We start from the raw sequence: 16,506 nt of genomic DNA, 5'->3' as shown, positions 1-16,506 counted from the left end.
ATTTATATATATATTTGTTAGCTTTATGTAAATTATTATATACTACTAAAATTTAAATAATTTAAGTAAAATTAATATTTAAAATATAAAAAAACTTATTTATTAGAAAGATTTAGTATATGCTAAATGTCAGAGGTGGTTCCGGTCCACCTCTCTTGATTAGGTTGGTTTTCCGCTCTTAAACGACTAGTCTTTTAGGTTGTATTAGTCGGTCTCTTGACATGGTATCAGAGCCAGGTCTAACATGTCAATAGTCTTTTAGGTTGTATTGGCCAACCTCTCGACACTAAATACTAATTTAATAATTGTGTAATGATTTTTAAATTTTGTGTTAATAATATATTTTTTAAATTAAGTTATAATTATATAATTATTAAAATTAATTTGTATTTAAACTTATTGTCAAGAAGTCAATTAAAATAAAATGTAATTTGTTTAACTTAATCTAATACAACAATTTTAATTCTATTTTTAGTATTATCATGGTATTTTGACAGTATTATAATAGTTATGCTTAAATATATCTTAATTATTAAAACTATAAAATGAAATTATTTAAATATATTAGTTAGCAAGAACAACCAGAGGCCCGTCTGAATGAGACGAGCGAGATGCGAGCACCGTCTGTGAAGAACCGCGAAGGAGGCGCGCGGGAACAGCTCAGAAAGCGGACGACCCGGCGGTTCGGCGGAGAGAGAGAAAGAGAGCGAGAGGAAATTTAAGGCGGAGCGGACGACTCACGGACCAGCTACGCTCCTTATTTACTCCCTTGCCCACGCCCCTTCAAAGAAATGGATTTTTCTAGAAGGGGGTACTTTAGGTACTCTAAATTTATGACATTTTCCTTCGATTTAAAGCGGGCTTTTAAAGTAATTTTACTTCGAAATGCAGATGGGCTAGGGACCGTCCGATGGGATACGATGACATCAGCTGATTATAGGCTGTTAGCCACTACGAGCAACCAACCAATAAGAGTATTACACGTGGAAGACAGCTCACGCCTCGACGCAGCCTCGTTGGATTTGATTCTTAGGGTTTGGATTTTTCATAGGCAACTGTAGATTGAAAAATTTGGCGGGCAATCGGGAGAGAGAAATTCAAAAAGGCCAACGAGGAGGGACCTGTTATCTTTTTGGGCTTTGTTTTAGTTTCTCTCTCTTCGTCTGTCTCTCTCCCTGTCAAGGGGGTTTTGGTGAGGGTTTTACCCAGCTTCTCTTCGAAAAGGTATTTTGGTTCTACTTTTGTCTCCTTGCCTTTTGCTACGTTGATCTGGCGTTTATGATTACCTCTGGAGATGTACTTTGTCGAGTTTATGTTTTGATGTTTGGTTTGTTTTGTAGGTTTGAGGAATATAGGTCGAGGACGGGAAGATGATTGGAGGTAGTCATGGTATCTGAGGTTGGTGATGATTCGAGGTGCGTACACTTTTTCTAATTTCTTGGTTCTCCGACGAGTTTCTCTCTTTTTTGTTTGATTGATTCGTTCTCGCATTTCTCTCGAGTTAAGTGATTTGCTGGTTCGGATTTGTATTTTAGTGTAGCGTTTGCAAATGTTTTCCGCTGCTTCTACTTGTTAATTTTCGTTTGAAAATTGCTGTTTCATTTGGCCTGGGATTTGGGGGGGAAACGGGAGTCTTTTATCTTTGAAATCTTCGTTTTGCTCAACTTTTCTTTCAATTTTATTGCACGAGTTGTTTTCACGATTGGTTTCTGCAAATGCCGTCTCCATCTGCTTAGTTTCAGTTGCGATAGATCTTGTTTTGTTGTTCGTTGATAACGTAAAAGCAAATGTAGGAAAAAAATGAACAACTGAAGAAATGTTCATTGTTATTATCTAGTAATAATTTTTCTGTTGTAAACTTGGATTGAGATTATAAACTTCGATCATTCTCTAGCCCTCGGTATCTACTTTTTCTATGCGCTGAAGGAAAATGTTACCATATTAGGAAGATCCTCTTTTGTTGCTTCTCCCAAGGGCCATAAGTCCTAATCCGCCAATCTGCATACGATCTGGCAATGCGAGAAAAATATAATGGCAGTATCTGAAATTGCGGTTACTTAAAATGGAGCTTACATAATGCATTTCTGAGCATAGGCAAACATTTAGTACCTGTCTTTCAGGTCGGGCTTTCTGTTGAAAAAAAATATTGTTTAGCTAAGTGTAGGTAAATGACTTGATCTCTTCTTTTATCTTCTTCCTTCTAGGCACATGTTTGATTGTTTTGTCACTGAGTGGGGGAAGGGGCATGATCCATATTCACGGATGGTCTTGAATATATCTGTTGGCCTTTGTTTAAGAGAATCACCTTTTACAATAAAAAGTATTTGTGGATGAAATTGCTTCTTTTGATGGCTTTCCAGAGTGCTTGGGCCTCTGCTTGCTTAAATTTGTACATTCTAGCAGGGCATATAAAGTTGTAGATGAGGGTCTCCTTCTGGTTTTCAAAATGAGTGCAGGCTTTTCAAGAAAAAAAGTGCTGGCTTGTGAAAACTGGGGTATGTCCATGGAAACCATGGGCCAAATTAATATATGTAAGCCATGATGAGAAGCTGACTGAATTATCTTTTTAGGTGGATAGATCTGTTTGTCATAAATTGCTGCCTAAATTTGTATGCATTGTAAATATTGACCAGTCAAACAAGGAATTACCATGTTATGGTTTTAATAACATTTGATGATGTTATGAGAATCCTTTTTTTTGTTATTTCTTTCTTTATTTTATACTTCTTGGTATTATTATTAATGTTATTTTATTTGTTATGGTCAATTAACCTAACATGGAAATGCTGTGCCAGGTCTGAAGAATTTGATATGTTCTTTGTCTTATAAAACTGAAGTTATATGAAAAAGGTGTACATTATCACCTGGGTAGGAAAGGAAAATTATTCAACCTGCAAATAATATTGGTATAATGGGTAAAACATCCCCAAAAGATGAGGAATCTTTTACCTTCAAAAAGAAGGGCAGGCCACGAGGCTCGAAAAATAGGTATGTAAGGCCTGGGGCTCTTGCTCAACTCCGCTACAGCCGGGTTACTACGAGAAGTTGTACTGATATAGGCAAGAAAAGGGTTCTAGTGCTCGACTCAGAGAAGGTTGAAGACGATTTACTTCCGTCCAAGGTTGTTGCTCACAATCCTCCAATGTTGTCTCCAGAGAGGCCTAATTTCTGTCCTTTATTAGGACTGAGTGGGATTAAACCACAGAAGTTGCCAGGGACACCAAAAACTCCCCGTACTACAGATTTTGAGTCTGAATCAAGGCTTGAATCCCTTCCTATGGATTTACTAGTAATATTCTTACCCTTCTCATCATTGCTACTGCTTTTGTTGTTTTCATTTTTATGAATAATGTTCATTTTTTTGGGATGAATAATTGCGGCATAAAGATGTAGGTGGCTTCTTTTTTAACATATTGTGTTTTTTGAAGGTTAAAGTATTATGTCACTTGCACCATGACCAGCTTCGAGCTGTTTTTCATGTTTCTCAAAGGATTAGAAAGGCAGTAAGTTCATTTTTCTTTGTTTATTACAGGTTTAGATTTTATTAGTGGATACTGATTTTTAGAATTTTGCTCAGGTACAACTTGCTAGACAATATCATTTCAACTTCACAACTCCAGATCGATCACGGCAGGAGATGTTGAGTACAAAGACACCTCTTCCAACTGAACATTGGCCATTTGTTAGGTAGATTTTGTTAAAATGAATGGGGTCTCTGAATTAGATGAATGTCGGCTAATTTTGTCCAACCATGAAATAATTGCAGTAAAGGAGATGGTAAAGTTAACTGGGGCCCAAGACCTCCTACTCCAAAAGCTCCCCGACATGGGCCACGTCCTCCTTCAAGACTGAACTGCACAGAGGTGCGCCAGATTGCAGCTGTCCTTTTTCAGGAATCAACATTTCCGATGAGGTGTATGATGCCACCAGGCTTGCCAAAGGGCCCATTCAAGTCTCTGGCATCTAATAGGGCCCTTTTCTATGAGGACGAGTTATGCCAGGCAGTTGCACAGAATAAACTTCGTTAGTTGGTCTTCTCTTCTCCTCTTGGCTCCTGTATATGTAAATAGCATGTCCAGTCATAGCAATAGCATATAGAGTTTGCTAGTTTGCTAGTTTGCTATAGTGTAGCATCTTATAAGAAGTAAAGACTTGAAGAGTTAAAGAATGGAAGTGTTATATGGTTGGTTATGAGCCTTTAATTGGTTTGAGTTGTTCTCTTGTATAGTTTTCTTTATATTGTCATTGAACTCTCAAATATGTCTACCCACAAAGTACAGTCCAACCAGTTTTGTTATGGGTAAGATTTATTTCCCGGTAGTTATTTGTAATCATAATCCCTCATTGCTATCCTTTGTTTGCCAGAAGATTGTTTATTTTCATGCTTTTCTTTCATATTTTTTTACAAGATTGGATAGGCGATGCCCCCATCATTATTGAAGGTGATAATAGTATTTTTGCTTTTCGTGTCTAGTCTTTGTTGCTCAAGTGCCCGTTCATGTAATGTTTTTGCTGTTTATTTCTTGTTGTTGTACCTTCAATGTTTCTGCTGTTGCAGATTTGTTTCATTCTAGATTGCAGCCACTGGATTGGGTTGGGGTTGGGTTACCAAAACTTGAACCTAAATCTGATCCTCAACCTCAAAATCCGAACATTGAAAAATTTGAAAAATCCCAATTCATCAAACCCAAACTCATCCTATCACCGTCGTTTTTGTAACCTGTTCATGTCATATTTTATATCTGTTTTATATACGAGTTGGATTTGGGAAAACTTGTCCCTGAAAGGGTTTTTTTTTCCGCCTTGTTTCTGACCTATGGAGTGAAACTACAAACCTAAATTTAGGGCTCCCATATTTACTATTTTACATATTAATATCCTTTTTTTTGTGTTAATACGCACAATGGAAATTGTAATGTAAAGTGTATATATAATTTTTATTAATTAAATAGTATGATAGATTTAACTTATATTACTTTTACTTAATTTTTTTATTAATAAAGTAAAAGGTAAATTTTAATTAGTGATAAATTAATAAATAATTAGAAAGTTGAATTAAAATAGGATTAATAATAAAAAAGTAAAAAATAATTAAACACATACTTACTTTTATAATATCAAAATAGTAAAAAATAATTAAAGAAAATGTCTATAGAGTTTCTTGTAATTTATGAGCCGTATGAGATTCCTCTTACCCGAGATGGGGCCATTATGATCTGTCCTATGGAGCTGATGAGCGGACCCACATTAGATTAATTAAGCGAAGTCGAGATAACCGGTTGAGATCATATAATTGGCGAACTCTTCAATCCGCTGGCAATGTGGGCCGGAGCCAAACCAACCAACTCCCGTTACCGGAATCTGCTGAGCCGCTCTTTATCCTAATCCCACTCTCCCCCTTTCCTGTCTACTGGGATTCCACTCCGCCTTTGTCGAGCCAAAAGCCTTCGGCCATGGAGAGGCTTGTCTACTCGACCCCTCTCCCTTCGAAGACTCCCCTTCTGGTCCGCTCGCGATTCAATCTAAATTCTGCTTTCTCCCCGCGGCTCCGGCCAAATTTGAAGCCGGTGGGATTTTTTCTCTGCAGGCAGGAAGACCTGCCTTCTTCTTCTTCTTCGGTCTCATTTACTGGGTTTCCCGTTAGGTTTTCTAATAGGGAGTCTGACTGTACCAAGGCTGAAGTTGACAACTTGCCGCAAGCGCACCCTTTTACCAAATTTCATGGAGAGATTCCGAAGTCCTTGCTACAAAAGGTATGGTACGCAAAGATGTGGAGTTCTTTTTTTTTTTATTATTATAGAATTTGGACGAGTACCCTTACGTTTGTTGCATTTGTTTTTTTTTTTTTTTTTCTTGCCTTTGGAGCTCAATTCATTTATCTTCTGAAACATTTCCCCTTCGACTCTTCTCTGATGACTAGTGGTGGTAAATGGAAAATCTTTCACTTGATTTTCTTTTAAAATCCTAATCTTCTTTGTTAATTTTGGTCGAACGATAAAAAAAATTGTTATATCATCCCAAAATTTTTATTTTGTATTCTTCTTCTTCATCATCTTTTCCTTACATTGTTTTTGGAACCAAATTGTAATTGGTTTTGCTATGAAACTTACTTCTATTGATGTTTATCATAATTCCTTATGTATAGATACGACTAAATGTGGAAAAGTGATTCAATTTTGCTTTGGATGGAACTCCTGATGGAGGAATTTGCGTTAAATCTTTACCAGATTCCCACTTTAACTCTTGGTTTATCTGAATTTGATTTGATGGAGATATATTTTCTATCCTCAATGTATGAGATTGGACATTTCTGCATAAGCATTTTCTAGTTTCTAGTTTCCATACACTTTTTCTTATTTTTACCTAATACTAGTAAAATGGACGTCACTATTATAGATATGTCTGGGTTGATTGACAGTGAGTTTTATTGAACGACAAAGTGGTTAAAATTATGGCAGAATGTTCGTTCCTCTTACTCTTTCTTGGGAGTGCCCGCTGAATTTGATCTAGATGCTGCAGTAAAAAAGTTCTAATGTGAGAAGGGTTTGTGAAGTTATGTTCGTGTTGCAAGATCCTCTATGTATCTGCTTCAAGTAATACTAATATATGTGCAAAATCAAAAGAAGCAATATTAGTTGTGGTAGTTTTACTACTTTGGTTGTGAGGTTTGATCTTTCATCATTTCTTTTAGTGTATTTGACTTTTGAACCTCTTCTTAGTTTCTACTATTCTTCTCTAGATGTATTTGATAGTGGGCAGAAATGGCTGTGTGCATCTTTTGGTTACAGTGCAACTGCAAGTTTTGTCAAAAACAAAATTGAACATTATCTCTGAGTCCCACTTGCACTGCTTTCGGCTCTGCAAAAGAAATCTAGAAAGGGCTCTCTAAGCTTAGCCATGATCAGATTTTCCAGTGAGGTGCATTTATTTGATATCCATTTGAGTTTGTGATGCTTTTGGATATGCCTTGGAAGAAGATGAGGACAATGCTTTGGGTGTACCATTCATAGTATGACTTGAGTTTTTATTTTGTGCTGGCTGGTGGGATCTATTAAGAAAAGACAATTGGCATTTGAAAAAAGGAACGGATTGGAACATGAAGCTTATGGTCAAGTGGGAGTCTGATAAGCTTCTAGTGTGATGAGGTTTTTTAATTTGACCTGGTCTTTGTACCTTTCTGCCTTTTGATCACCAAATTTTGTATGTAGGAATGCTCACACTTTTTTCGGCAATAAAAGATGTGATAGTGCATTAGAAGTTACTGTTTAAGAAAGATGAACTTGTTGAGGTGTACACTTTGGGAGGCAAGTGGTTGTCCTATTCTATTACGTTGCATTTAATTTGCGTTCACTTGTGATATGCATATTTTTTAATAAATTAAAATGCTTGTGATATACATTCTCATTAAGTTTCTTTTCTGAAATTGACATTTTTTTTTTTTTTTTTGTGAACTTGACATTCTGATTAAGAACATCCATGGACTAAAGTCATCGTATTTCAGATTAATATGGTTGAATTTTTTTGAATAAGAAGGTTCATATGTAAGTTCACAGAAAAAAAAAAAAAGAAACAAAGTTATTGGTGTACTTTGAGAAGATTGATACTCAAATGCTTGGTGCATTTATTGTGATCATGAGAAGTTGGGTAAGTGATTCTGCTTTTAATATTATTGGGCAAATTTTACTGCGGGAGATGAAATGGATATTATACTTGTATGTTTGAAGGGGTACTGCATAGCACCTATTTAATATACCCTACTCTGAATCTATATGGTTATAATAAAGGTCTAGCTGTTTGTTTTATTATAACATAGCTAAATCTTCATATACATTTATGCAATTAAATGGCTAATACTTCCACCACTTAAACCCTGTTTTGCCTAGTCAATGAAAAGCTTGTTTATTTTTTGGGGCTGCAAAGTTATTCAATCTACTATGGGAACTACAGAATCATTACCTTGGTTGTCCTTGGGCCTGGTCTGCTTCCAATAGGATACAGGCTGAGCTCCTTTTGTACATTATAAGTTGTTTCCATCCATATGGATTCAAAAGTAACCTTTTCTAAAAAATTAACTATGATCCCTTGTGGTATGTATGTATATATGTATATATATCTGTATATGTATATGTATATATATATATATATATATATATATATATATATATATATATGTAATCCAGGATTACCGTCAATAGGGTACTTTTTGTTATTGGATGTACTCCACTAACAAACACGTGGGGCAATCCCATTTCTTGTATCTGTATCTCTATTAAAAAAATTCAATATTGTTTTCTACTTCTTCCTTAACTTATTCCCCCGTTTACACTTCATTTCTTATCTATGTAGTGCCAATCCAACACAAGTACTTCACTTAATTATTGAGGTTTGATGGTTTGATCAATTTGAGATTTTCTTGATTTTCTCTATATTCAATTTATATCGACAATGTTATATTTATATATATATATATATTTGAAATGGGTTCTGTGGTATGTATGGAGGGATTTCTTGCCAGTCACTGAAGGTAAAAGTTGCTTGAGGTAATTAAGAAAAATTAATTAGGCTGCTATTTCAATGTTTGCAATATTTCCGGAAGGCTTATACTTATTGTGTCCTCTAATTTCTGAAAGATTTTTTCCTCTAGTCATACCTTTTGGTACTGTAACATTTGAAGTTAAGAGCCTAAATTAACACCTAAGCTGAGCAGATGTGAGTGGCTTCCCAGTTGGAGGCTGGAATACTCACATCAACAGATGCCTAGAAGGGGGCAGATAGCATTTAACTTGAATTTTCAATGGAGGTTTTAATAGTTTGGGTCACACCAGTACTTTAATTTTGAATATCCCCATTACCAAGCATCCCCACTATCTGTGGACTATTCTGGTAGGAAGCTAACAGCGTCTCCATTTACATTAATTTTTTATAAAAATGTTCCAATATTGGTTTTGGGTTTTTGTCTCCTCTACAAATAAAAAATTTATGGTTATTTTGATATGAGCAGACGTGTGATCCTATGCCTTAATTTTCTGTTTCTGGGAACAGGCTTTATTACATCAATCTTTGGGATTAGCAAGCACATTTAACCTATTTGGTTCTCTTCCGAGTCCTAAGAAACTTTCATAATATGCTTAAAAAAATCTTCATAATGCTGTTAAAGATCTATTACCATTTCTTGAATTTTCTTGGAAATTATCTTTATTATATTTTTTACTTTTTAATTTGTAAAGATAATGAATGATGCTTATTAATCCTTTTGGTGGACCAGTTATCATGTTTTTCTCCTGGATCCTTTACAAATCAAGTACAGATGTCCTCACATTGTTCATCAAGCCGAATTTCCCTACCTTTTGTAAAAATTGATAGATTGTTGTATTTTCAGGTTCTTCCTTCGGGTGTTATTGTTTTGCTGTCAACCTTAATTGCTGTCTTAATTCAGCCATTTCTAGTACCTCAAGCGTATGCCTCCGTACAAACTGCTGCAAAAACTGGAGGTTCTACAGCTGCCATAGTTGGAGGAAAGCTTCTTAGAACCGAGTTACTAAGCAGTGCTTGGACTGGTTTCTTTGCAGGCTGCTTACACACACTATCAGGGCCCGATCATCTTGCTGCTTTGGCACCATTATCTATTGGCCGTTCACGCTTAGAAAGTGCAGTAGTTGGGGCTCTGTGGGGCTGTGGTCATGATGCAGGCCAAGTTATATTTGGTCTATTGTTTCTTCTTCTGAAAGATAGATTACACATTGAGGTCATTCGTACATGGGGTACTCGAGTTGTTGGATTGACTTTACTGGTGATCGGTGCTATGGGAATTAGGGAGGCCTCGGAGGTTCCTGCACCATGCATTGCCCTGGAGAGTGGAGACTATGAAGTGAGTATGGTTGAACCTCTTGAAACCCCTAAAAAGAAGATAGGTTTTGCTACTTTCGCTACAGGAATTATTCATGGCCTCCAGCCTGATGCGCTGATGATGGTATTGCCAGCTCTAGCACTTCCGTCGCGGTTAGCAGGGGCTGCTTTTTTGTGTATGTTTTTGGTAGGAACCGTGGTTGCTATGGGAAGTTATACTGTGTTCATAGGTTCATGTAGTCAAGCTCTGAAAGATAGGGTTCCTAGAATAACAGAGAAACTGACTTGGGCTTCTTCACTTGTGGCAATTGCTCTTGGAATGGCCATTCTCATTAGCCAGTTCTTTGGTTTTAGTCTGTATTGACCCAATCATTCTTTACCGGTTTCAGTTTCTCCTTTTGAGGAAGGCATGCCAGCAGCAATGCCGGCAGGAATCATTAATGTATTTCAAACTGCTTGATGGGTAGATTACAAGATTAAGCAGAGCACATTATAGTTCCATCCACTGACAGAAGGTGGTAGATTACAAGATTGTTCTTCGGAAGATTGTTTTAGTGCTCCTGGTTCTGATACATCAAGCTTTATGTAAACTTAATTCTTATCAATATTGCTTCTATCCTTGTAACTTGTGCCTGCTGAATTCAATTTATTCAATTCTTTTAAGCATTGGCTGTGTGGTCCATTTGTTTTAGTTTCGGTGCAGCTATGAATGCATAAGAGATGATATCAACTGAAAGTGATTAGCCCATCCTTTCTCTTTGTCCATCTCTCTATAAGTTTTTTTTGTTATGGTCTCGGATATTTCATCGATTATTTTCCATATTTTGTGGAATGTGCAGAGAAAAGGTCAGTGCTAGAGTTACTACTGTTTGCTTCCTTGCATTTTTTCTGCTGGCAACCAAAGACGATGTTAGGTTGTTCAGTTAATGAATTCAACAATCTTCATTGAAATCCAAATCAAGTTTTTCAACTAATGCAGAAGGAATATCCCAGCTTCCGACAGGCATGGAAATCCAGTACTCAATTCTTTTGGACATTGCAATTGAAACCAGCCAGTAATATTTTCGAGTACCAGAATTTGTAGAGATTCATTGTTATGCAAATAGTCATTTTTAAATCAATGCCAACCGAATATAATATTGAGAAAGGATGATAAATCCCGCGTCAATCAACTCATAGTAAGGGATCCAGTGTCTGAAACAGATTCTTGACAAGAATCTGGAATGCCTTCTCCGCGGGATGATAACTATCCCAGAACACGTACTTGGAATCATCCTCTCACGTTTCTTGGCTTAATCTGTTGCACAGAATCCCGCAGCATCCTTTACTCACCTCCTCGAATCCTGCACAGGAATTCAATAATATATTTTCATTTGTCATTTCACATCAAAGTGAGAACAATCAAAGCAGCAACTTCCTCGGGAAAAAAGATGAGATTACCATAAGCAGTGGGGTTCGCAATCATATTATAAACGGAACCATAGAGATCAACGTAACCGATGGTTGAACCTGGGAGCTTGGATTCCAATCTGTGCAGTTCTTCCGTAAGCTTCGAGTTGTAGAGCAATGCTGCTTCATTGTAAATGTTTACGCATTTTCTGAGGATCCCCCCGGCGAGATTTCTTTGCGAGGGCAGGCACCCCAATGGCGGAAGCCCGGCAACGGCGATATTCCGAGCACCCAGATGGTTCAGTTCCTCGAAGAGTTAAGAATTCTGTGATCAGTGGTACTGCACTGTGGTAGAGAAATTAATTACCATGATGAATTTACATTTCCTTGTGAGCAGAACTCACCCTTGTTTAAAAGGCTTGCTTGTGTCAATTATTTTTGTCACAGGCTCCACAGTTGTAGGTATTGAAATGGGTCCAGAGAACTTCATGGATTAAAGAGTGTCTGATTTTAAGAAGTGAGGTGCATGGTATTGGTAGGGCAGGGTAGTTGCTGCTTTAAAGAGGCAAGTAGGACAAGTAAGAGATTTCCAAAAAAAATTGAAAATATGTGTTTTGCTCTTCTTCCTTTAATATATCCTCCCCGGGTCCCCCTCCCTAGTACGATTTGCCTCCCTTCTTAAACTTCCTAACTGGTCCTGATACGTATTCATTTGAAGGAACATTACTCATTCACGTGGAAATTGGGTGCTAGATGTTGAATTGAACTACATATTTATATTTACAATTGACTAAGAGTGATATTTATAAAATTTAGAATAGAAAAAATAAGTTTCACATGATAAGATAAATACAACATAGGATAAATCTAGTGGGATCTTATCCAATAACTGAAGGGATTATAATTATCCCTTATCATGCCCCCTCAAGATAGGCCATTTGGTAGAGAGGCCAATCTTGTCTTGTAGCAACTGAAACTGTGAACTTGGCACTAACTATGTAAGGAGATTTGTTTCAAGGGTTCTTGGAAGCAAAATGAAAGGAAGAACAGCGGCATTGGTAGCGACTAGGAAGAGCAACAACATTGATAGTGGCTAAGGCAGATAGAATCGGAGAGAACGCATCATCTGGGTGGTTCAGTTTGGGAGGCTGTCGTAGAGAGTGAATTATGGGTGAAGAGGCAGCGGAAGCGAAATTTTTTTTTTTTGGGAGGACGATAGATGCAGAGGAATCGATATGCTCTGATACCATGTTAGATGTTGAACTAAACCATACATTTACAATTGAGTAAGGGTGGTATTTATAAAATTTAGAATAGAGAAAATTTTTACATGATAGGATAGATACAACATAGGATATATCCAACGAGATCTTATCCAATAACTGAAGGGATTATACTTATCCCTTATCACTGAGTCCTCTCTATTGGAATTTGGGCAATCACATGAGGTGGCATCATGAGTCATCACATGAGGTAGAAGATTTAATAATCTTCCTAGATTAATGTAATTTAGCTAATCATGATTGATATAATTAGAGATCCTAATTGATTGAGAAGTCTTCTTATTTACTATGATGCCACCTCTCTTGGACATGTGGGCCTTCTTTGGCTGTGTGGGCTTGGGCCCATCTTCCAACATTCTTTTTGGCCATGCTTAGGATCGTCAAAAGATATGAATTTTATTAAGTATTGAGCAAAATATAGATATTACTCACAAATTATGCTAATAATCGTATGTGCAGTTGTAAATGGCTATTTAAATAGGTGATTAGACAAAAGGTACCTTAATATGAAGCTCTTACTTGTAATATATTAGAGACTGTATCAACAAGGAAACCAATGTACGTATTGACATCGTAACTTTTGAGATTCATAGGGTTCTCAAAATATTTGAATAGCATATCGTTGGTGCCTGTACAAACAATGTAGAGATTCCTAGAAACGATGCTCTTCCCTTTATCCTCTCTTGCCAATGCCTTCAGCCTCCCCATGTACTCTTTAAAGAGCTTCAACTGATTCCTCACTGATAGAACAAACTGTTAGCAACAACCCAAAAATTAATACTTTAGGGATTCATCAAACCTTAGGAAACAAATGATGAGAAATGAGTGAAAAAGCATTTAGAAAATTTACCTAGAGGTTGGTTGTGCATTCATTGTACCCCGTTCCAGCTAAAGCAAAGCTTACACTTGTGAGGAGGTCTTGAGGTTTTAGTTGTGGGTCGAGGTAAGCTGGAAGAAGCTCCTTAAAACTGAGTGATGATGCTGTGAAGAAAGACCAATTAGATGAGAGTTTCCTGCTTGTATATGCATGTAGTTGAGCATAATAAGAAGCATTTCATCGGTGGCTGCCTACCTAGACAATCAGAGGAGGGTTTCCCATTGCTGAACCCTCCGATGGGTTTTTGGCCGGAAAAATCCCGGCCGTAGGGAGGGAAGTTACTCCTAGCGATGGTTGGTAAGACGTTATTATTTCCGTGGTCCACTAGAGAATCCCCGAAAACAAGAAGTGCTGGTACTGTTGTCTGGTTAGATTTCAGGCCGTGAACATAGACAACTTGAAGAAGAAGGAGAAGAAGAAGATGCAATGGGAGTTTGGGCATGGTGTCGGTGCTTTTCTTTTCCAAACAAATTGAAGATAAAGGCAGCAGGAGAGGGCTTCAGTTCGTATTTATATTTCCATTACAGGACACTTTCCTTTGCTATTTTTCCATATAAAGTTGAGAAGCAGTAACCAACCGGCCAACTTAATGCCATTGATCTCCTTTGGTTTGATTTCTCATCTCTTTAATTTGAAGTGTTTGCACAACATGTGGGATAATGCCTTATTTGTATTTGAATAAATTTTAGATTTGCCTTGCTTAGGTAGCAATTTTTCATCAATTAGAGTTTGAATAAGGGATAAGGGGGTTTATCCCTCTTTGGCCTATTAATAGGGCCTTGTAAATCAATTGTAAACATATTTAAAATTGTGCTTAGAGTTTCCAATTTTTGTGAAAGGTTATTTCTCTTCATTTTGGCTTAGTTTTTCTTAAAAGAGAGGTTGACTAGCTTACTTTCACCCAAAGTAAGTTAGGTCGCACTTTGAGGGACTACGAGCTTTAGCTCAATCCAATGGCATGACAATTGGTATAAAAATAAAAAATCAATTATGACAATTGGTATCAGAGCAGAGACGCTCCAACCATGGCTTCCTCAAAACCAACGGTAGAAATTGCTCCAAACAATGATAAGAAGAAAGTCTCTAGAATTGAATATTATTTAACTTCTTTTGAATCTAGGCTCAAGAAGGTAGAGTGCTAATGCTTGAGTTGGGAGGAGAAAATTCAAGAGACGGTGGATGTTCGAGAACATCATGTTGAAGTGGGTTAAAGACTAGAGGATGATGTGCATACCGCAGTTGCAGTTCTAAAGGTGGATACTCTCAATGACCTTGATGAGATGCGAACAAAATTAGAAGAGATGAGGATGAGAATGGTGATTCTCGAGCAACCTATTTTGAATAAGGAAATGGTTCCTAAGCACATGGAGATAATGTTCTTGAGCCTAAACTGTATAGGGGCGTACGAGATCTGAAGACGATCAAGAACTTCTTATGGCAAGTCGAGGAGTACTTCAAAGCTTGACATCTCAAAAATGAGGAAGTAAAGTTTAGTACTACATCTATTTTTCTCATTGATGATGCTATCTTATGGTGGAGAAGAAAGGTTGGTGATGTAGAGAATGGTGAAAACTCGGTTGACACTTGGGAAGATTTCAAGTGTGAATTGAAACGCCATTTCTTTCCCGAAGATGTTGATTGCCTAGCTTGAAAGGAATTGCGTACATTGAAGCTAAAAATGGACAATCCATGAGTATGTTCAGCCCTTTACTTATTTAATGTTAAGCCTTTCTAACATGATTGATGAAGATCGATTGTTTTCTTTTCTTGCGGGACTTTGTCCTTAGGCTGAACAAGAGTTGAGGCGTCTGGAGGTGAAGACACTTGCAACCGCTTTAGCCATCACAGAGAAGTTGAAATTTTTTGAGAGAAAATTCGATGATAATGTTGCCACATCTATGGATAGAAATGAGAACAATGAGAACCATAAGAAGAAGTATTCTTGGAGATGGACTTCCAAGAAAGACGAATGAAACCATATAAATGGAAAAAAGAAGAAGAATTACATGGAAAAAGGTACTCGTAAAAATCGACAGATTACTTGGTGAAGGATTGTCTAAGTAAAAAGAAGCTACTAAATGCTATCAAAGTGGATGATGGAGTCGGGCAATCAGGTGATGATCAACATGTCGAAGAACATCGAGTTGGTTCATTGATGTTGCTCAACCTAGTCTGAGCAATGGTTGAGAAATCGGTAAGGCTAAACTATTTTTTCATGATGCATTGCTAAATGACGATAAGGTGAAAACTCTTGTTGGTGTGGGAGCTACCCACAACTTCATCTTGAAGGAAGAAACAAGGCGATTACACTTAAGGTGGGAAGTGGCTGAAAATTGAATAAAGGCAGTCAATTCCAAAGCCAAAGATGTGGTTGAGGTGGCCAAACATGTTCGTGTTGTCATTGGAAAGTGGGTTAGTTTTTTAAATTTTGTTGTAGCTCTTTTGGATGATTTTAATGTAATCTTTGGGGGTGGATTTACTTTGTAAAAGAAAAACCTTTGTAATGCCCTATATGAGGATGAGATATGGATTATGAACGAGGAAGAACCTTGTGTAATTTCCAGTGTAGGGGACTATGTAAATGGGAAAACAACAATGCTTTCAACCCTCTAACTTAAGAGAGGTCTTAAGGGGGAAGGGGGGATAGTCCAATTTTTTGTTTATTTGGCAAGTGACGAAGAATGGGTTGAAGGTCGATCAATGCCGGTTGAAGAGGAGGAAGTCCTAAAGAAGGATTTTATGCCGAAAGATTGGCCAAATAGCTTGCCTCCATGGAGGGAGGTTACAAACATGATCGGGGGTGATCAAAATGCCAAAACATCAACCTTGGCACAAATCCACTTTGATCCGAAGGTGCATCGAAAGCAACTTGAGGGGAAGCCAATGGGCCACTTTTCTGACTTGGGCACATTCATGTTCTTGCCGAATGACTATGCGGCAGAAGAGGTGTTTGCAACAGAACAACAAACCCTTGTGCCACTTGACACATCCAAGCAAGTTTGGGAGCCCAATTAACTTGCATTATGCCAAACGATCGAGGGAGCGTATATGTTTGGTATGTGTTTCCTCTCAGCTATCAAGAAAGGTAATGCAACAAGGACGTCTGCATAA

At 37.3% G+C, this 16,506-nt stretch overlaps 2 protein-coding genes and 1 pseudogene across 2 annotated transcripts; 2 read left to right on the top strand and 1 right to left on the bottom strand.

The window, feature by feature from the left end:
* The first annotated feature begins 1,075 nt into the window (after positions 1-1,075).
* Positions 1,076-4,370, top strand: LOC137939171 (F-box protein At4g35930). Its single transcript, XM_068784386.1, has 6 exons — positions 1,076-1,224; positions 1,341-1,415; positions 2,796-3,289; positions 3,429-3,503; positions 3,578-3,687; positions 3,767-4,370. The coding sequence occupies exons 3-6, from the start codon at positions 2,912-2,914 to the stop codon at positions 4,026-4,028; spliced, it is 825 nt and encodes a 274-aa protein (XP_068640487.1). The 5' UTR covers positions 1,076-1,224; positions 1,341-1,415; positions 2,796-2,911; the 3' UTR covers positions 4,029-4,370.
* A 1,057-nt stretch (positions 4,371-5,427) lies between these two features.
* Positions 5,428-10,605, top strand: LOC137939264 (chloroplast protein FOR GROWTH AND FERTILITY 2-like). Its single transcript, XM_068784498.1, has 2 exons — positions 5,428-5,753; positions 9,380-10,605. The coding sequence occupies exons 1-2, from the start codon at positions 5,454-5,456 to the stop codon at positions 10,208-10,210; spliced, it is 1,131 nt and encodes a 376-aa protein (XP_068640599.1). The 5' UTR covers positions 5,428-5,453; the 3' UTR covers positions 10,211-10,605.
* A 414-nt stretch (positions 10,606-11,019) lies between these two features.
* Positions 11,020-13,837, bottom strand: LOC137939417 (GDSL esterase/lipase At3g14820-like; annotated as a pseudogene).
* Positions 13,838-16,506: the final 2,669 nt, after the last annotated feature.

This window comes from Aristolochia californica, unplaced genomic scaffold (genome assembly GCF_029961685.1).
Source record: "Aristolochia californica isolate CCGP_79_NKW_82.1479 unplaced genomic scaffold, dmAriCali1.0.hap1 SCAF_8, whole genome shotgun sequence".
NCBI classification, from domain to species: Eukaryota; Viridiplantae; Streptophyta; class Magnoliopsida; order Piperales; family Aristolochiaceae; genus Aristolochia; species Aristolochia californica.
The sequence above is the reverse complement of the archived record's forward strand: the minus strand, read 5'-3'. Positions and strand labels throughout refer to the sequence as shown.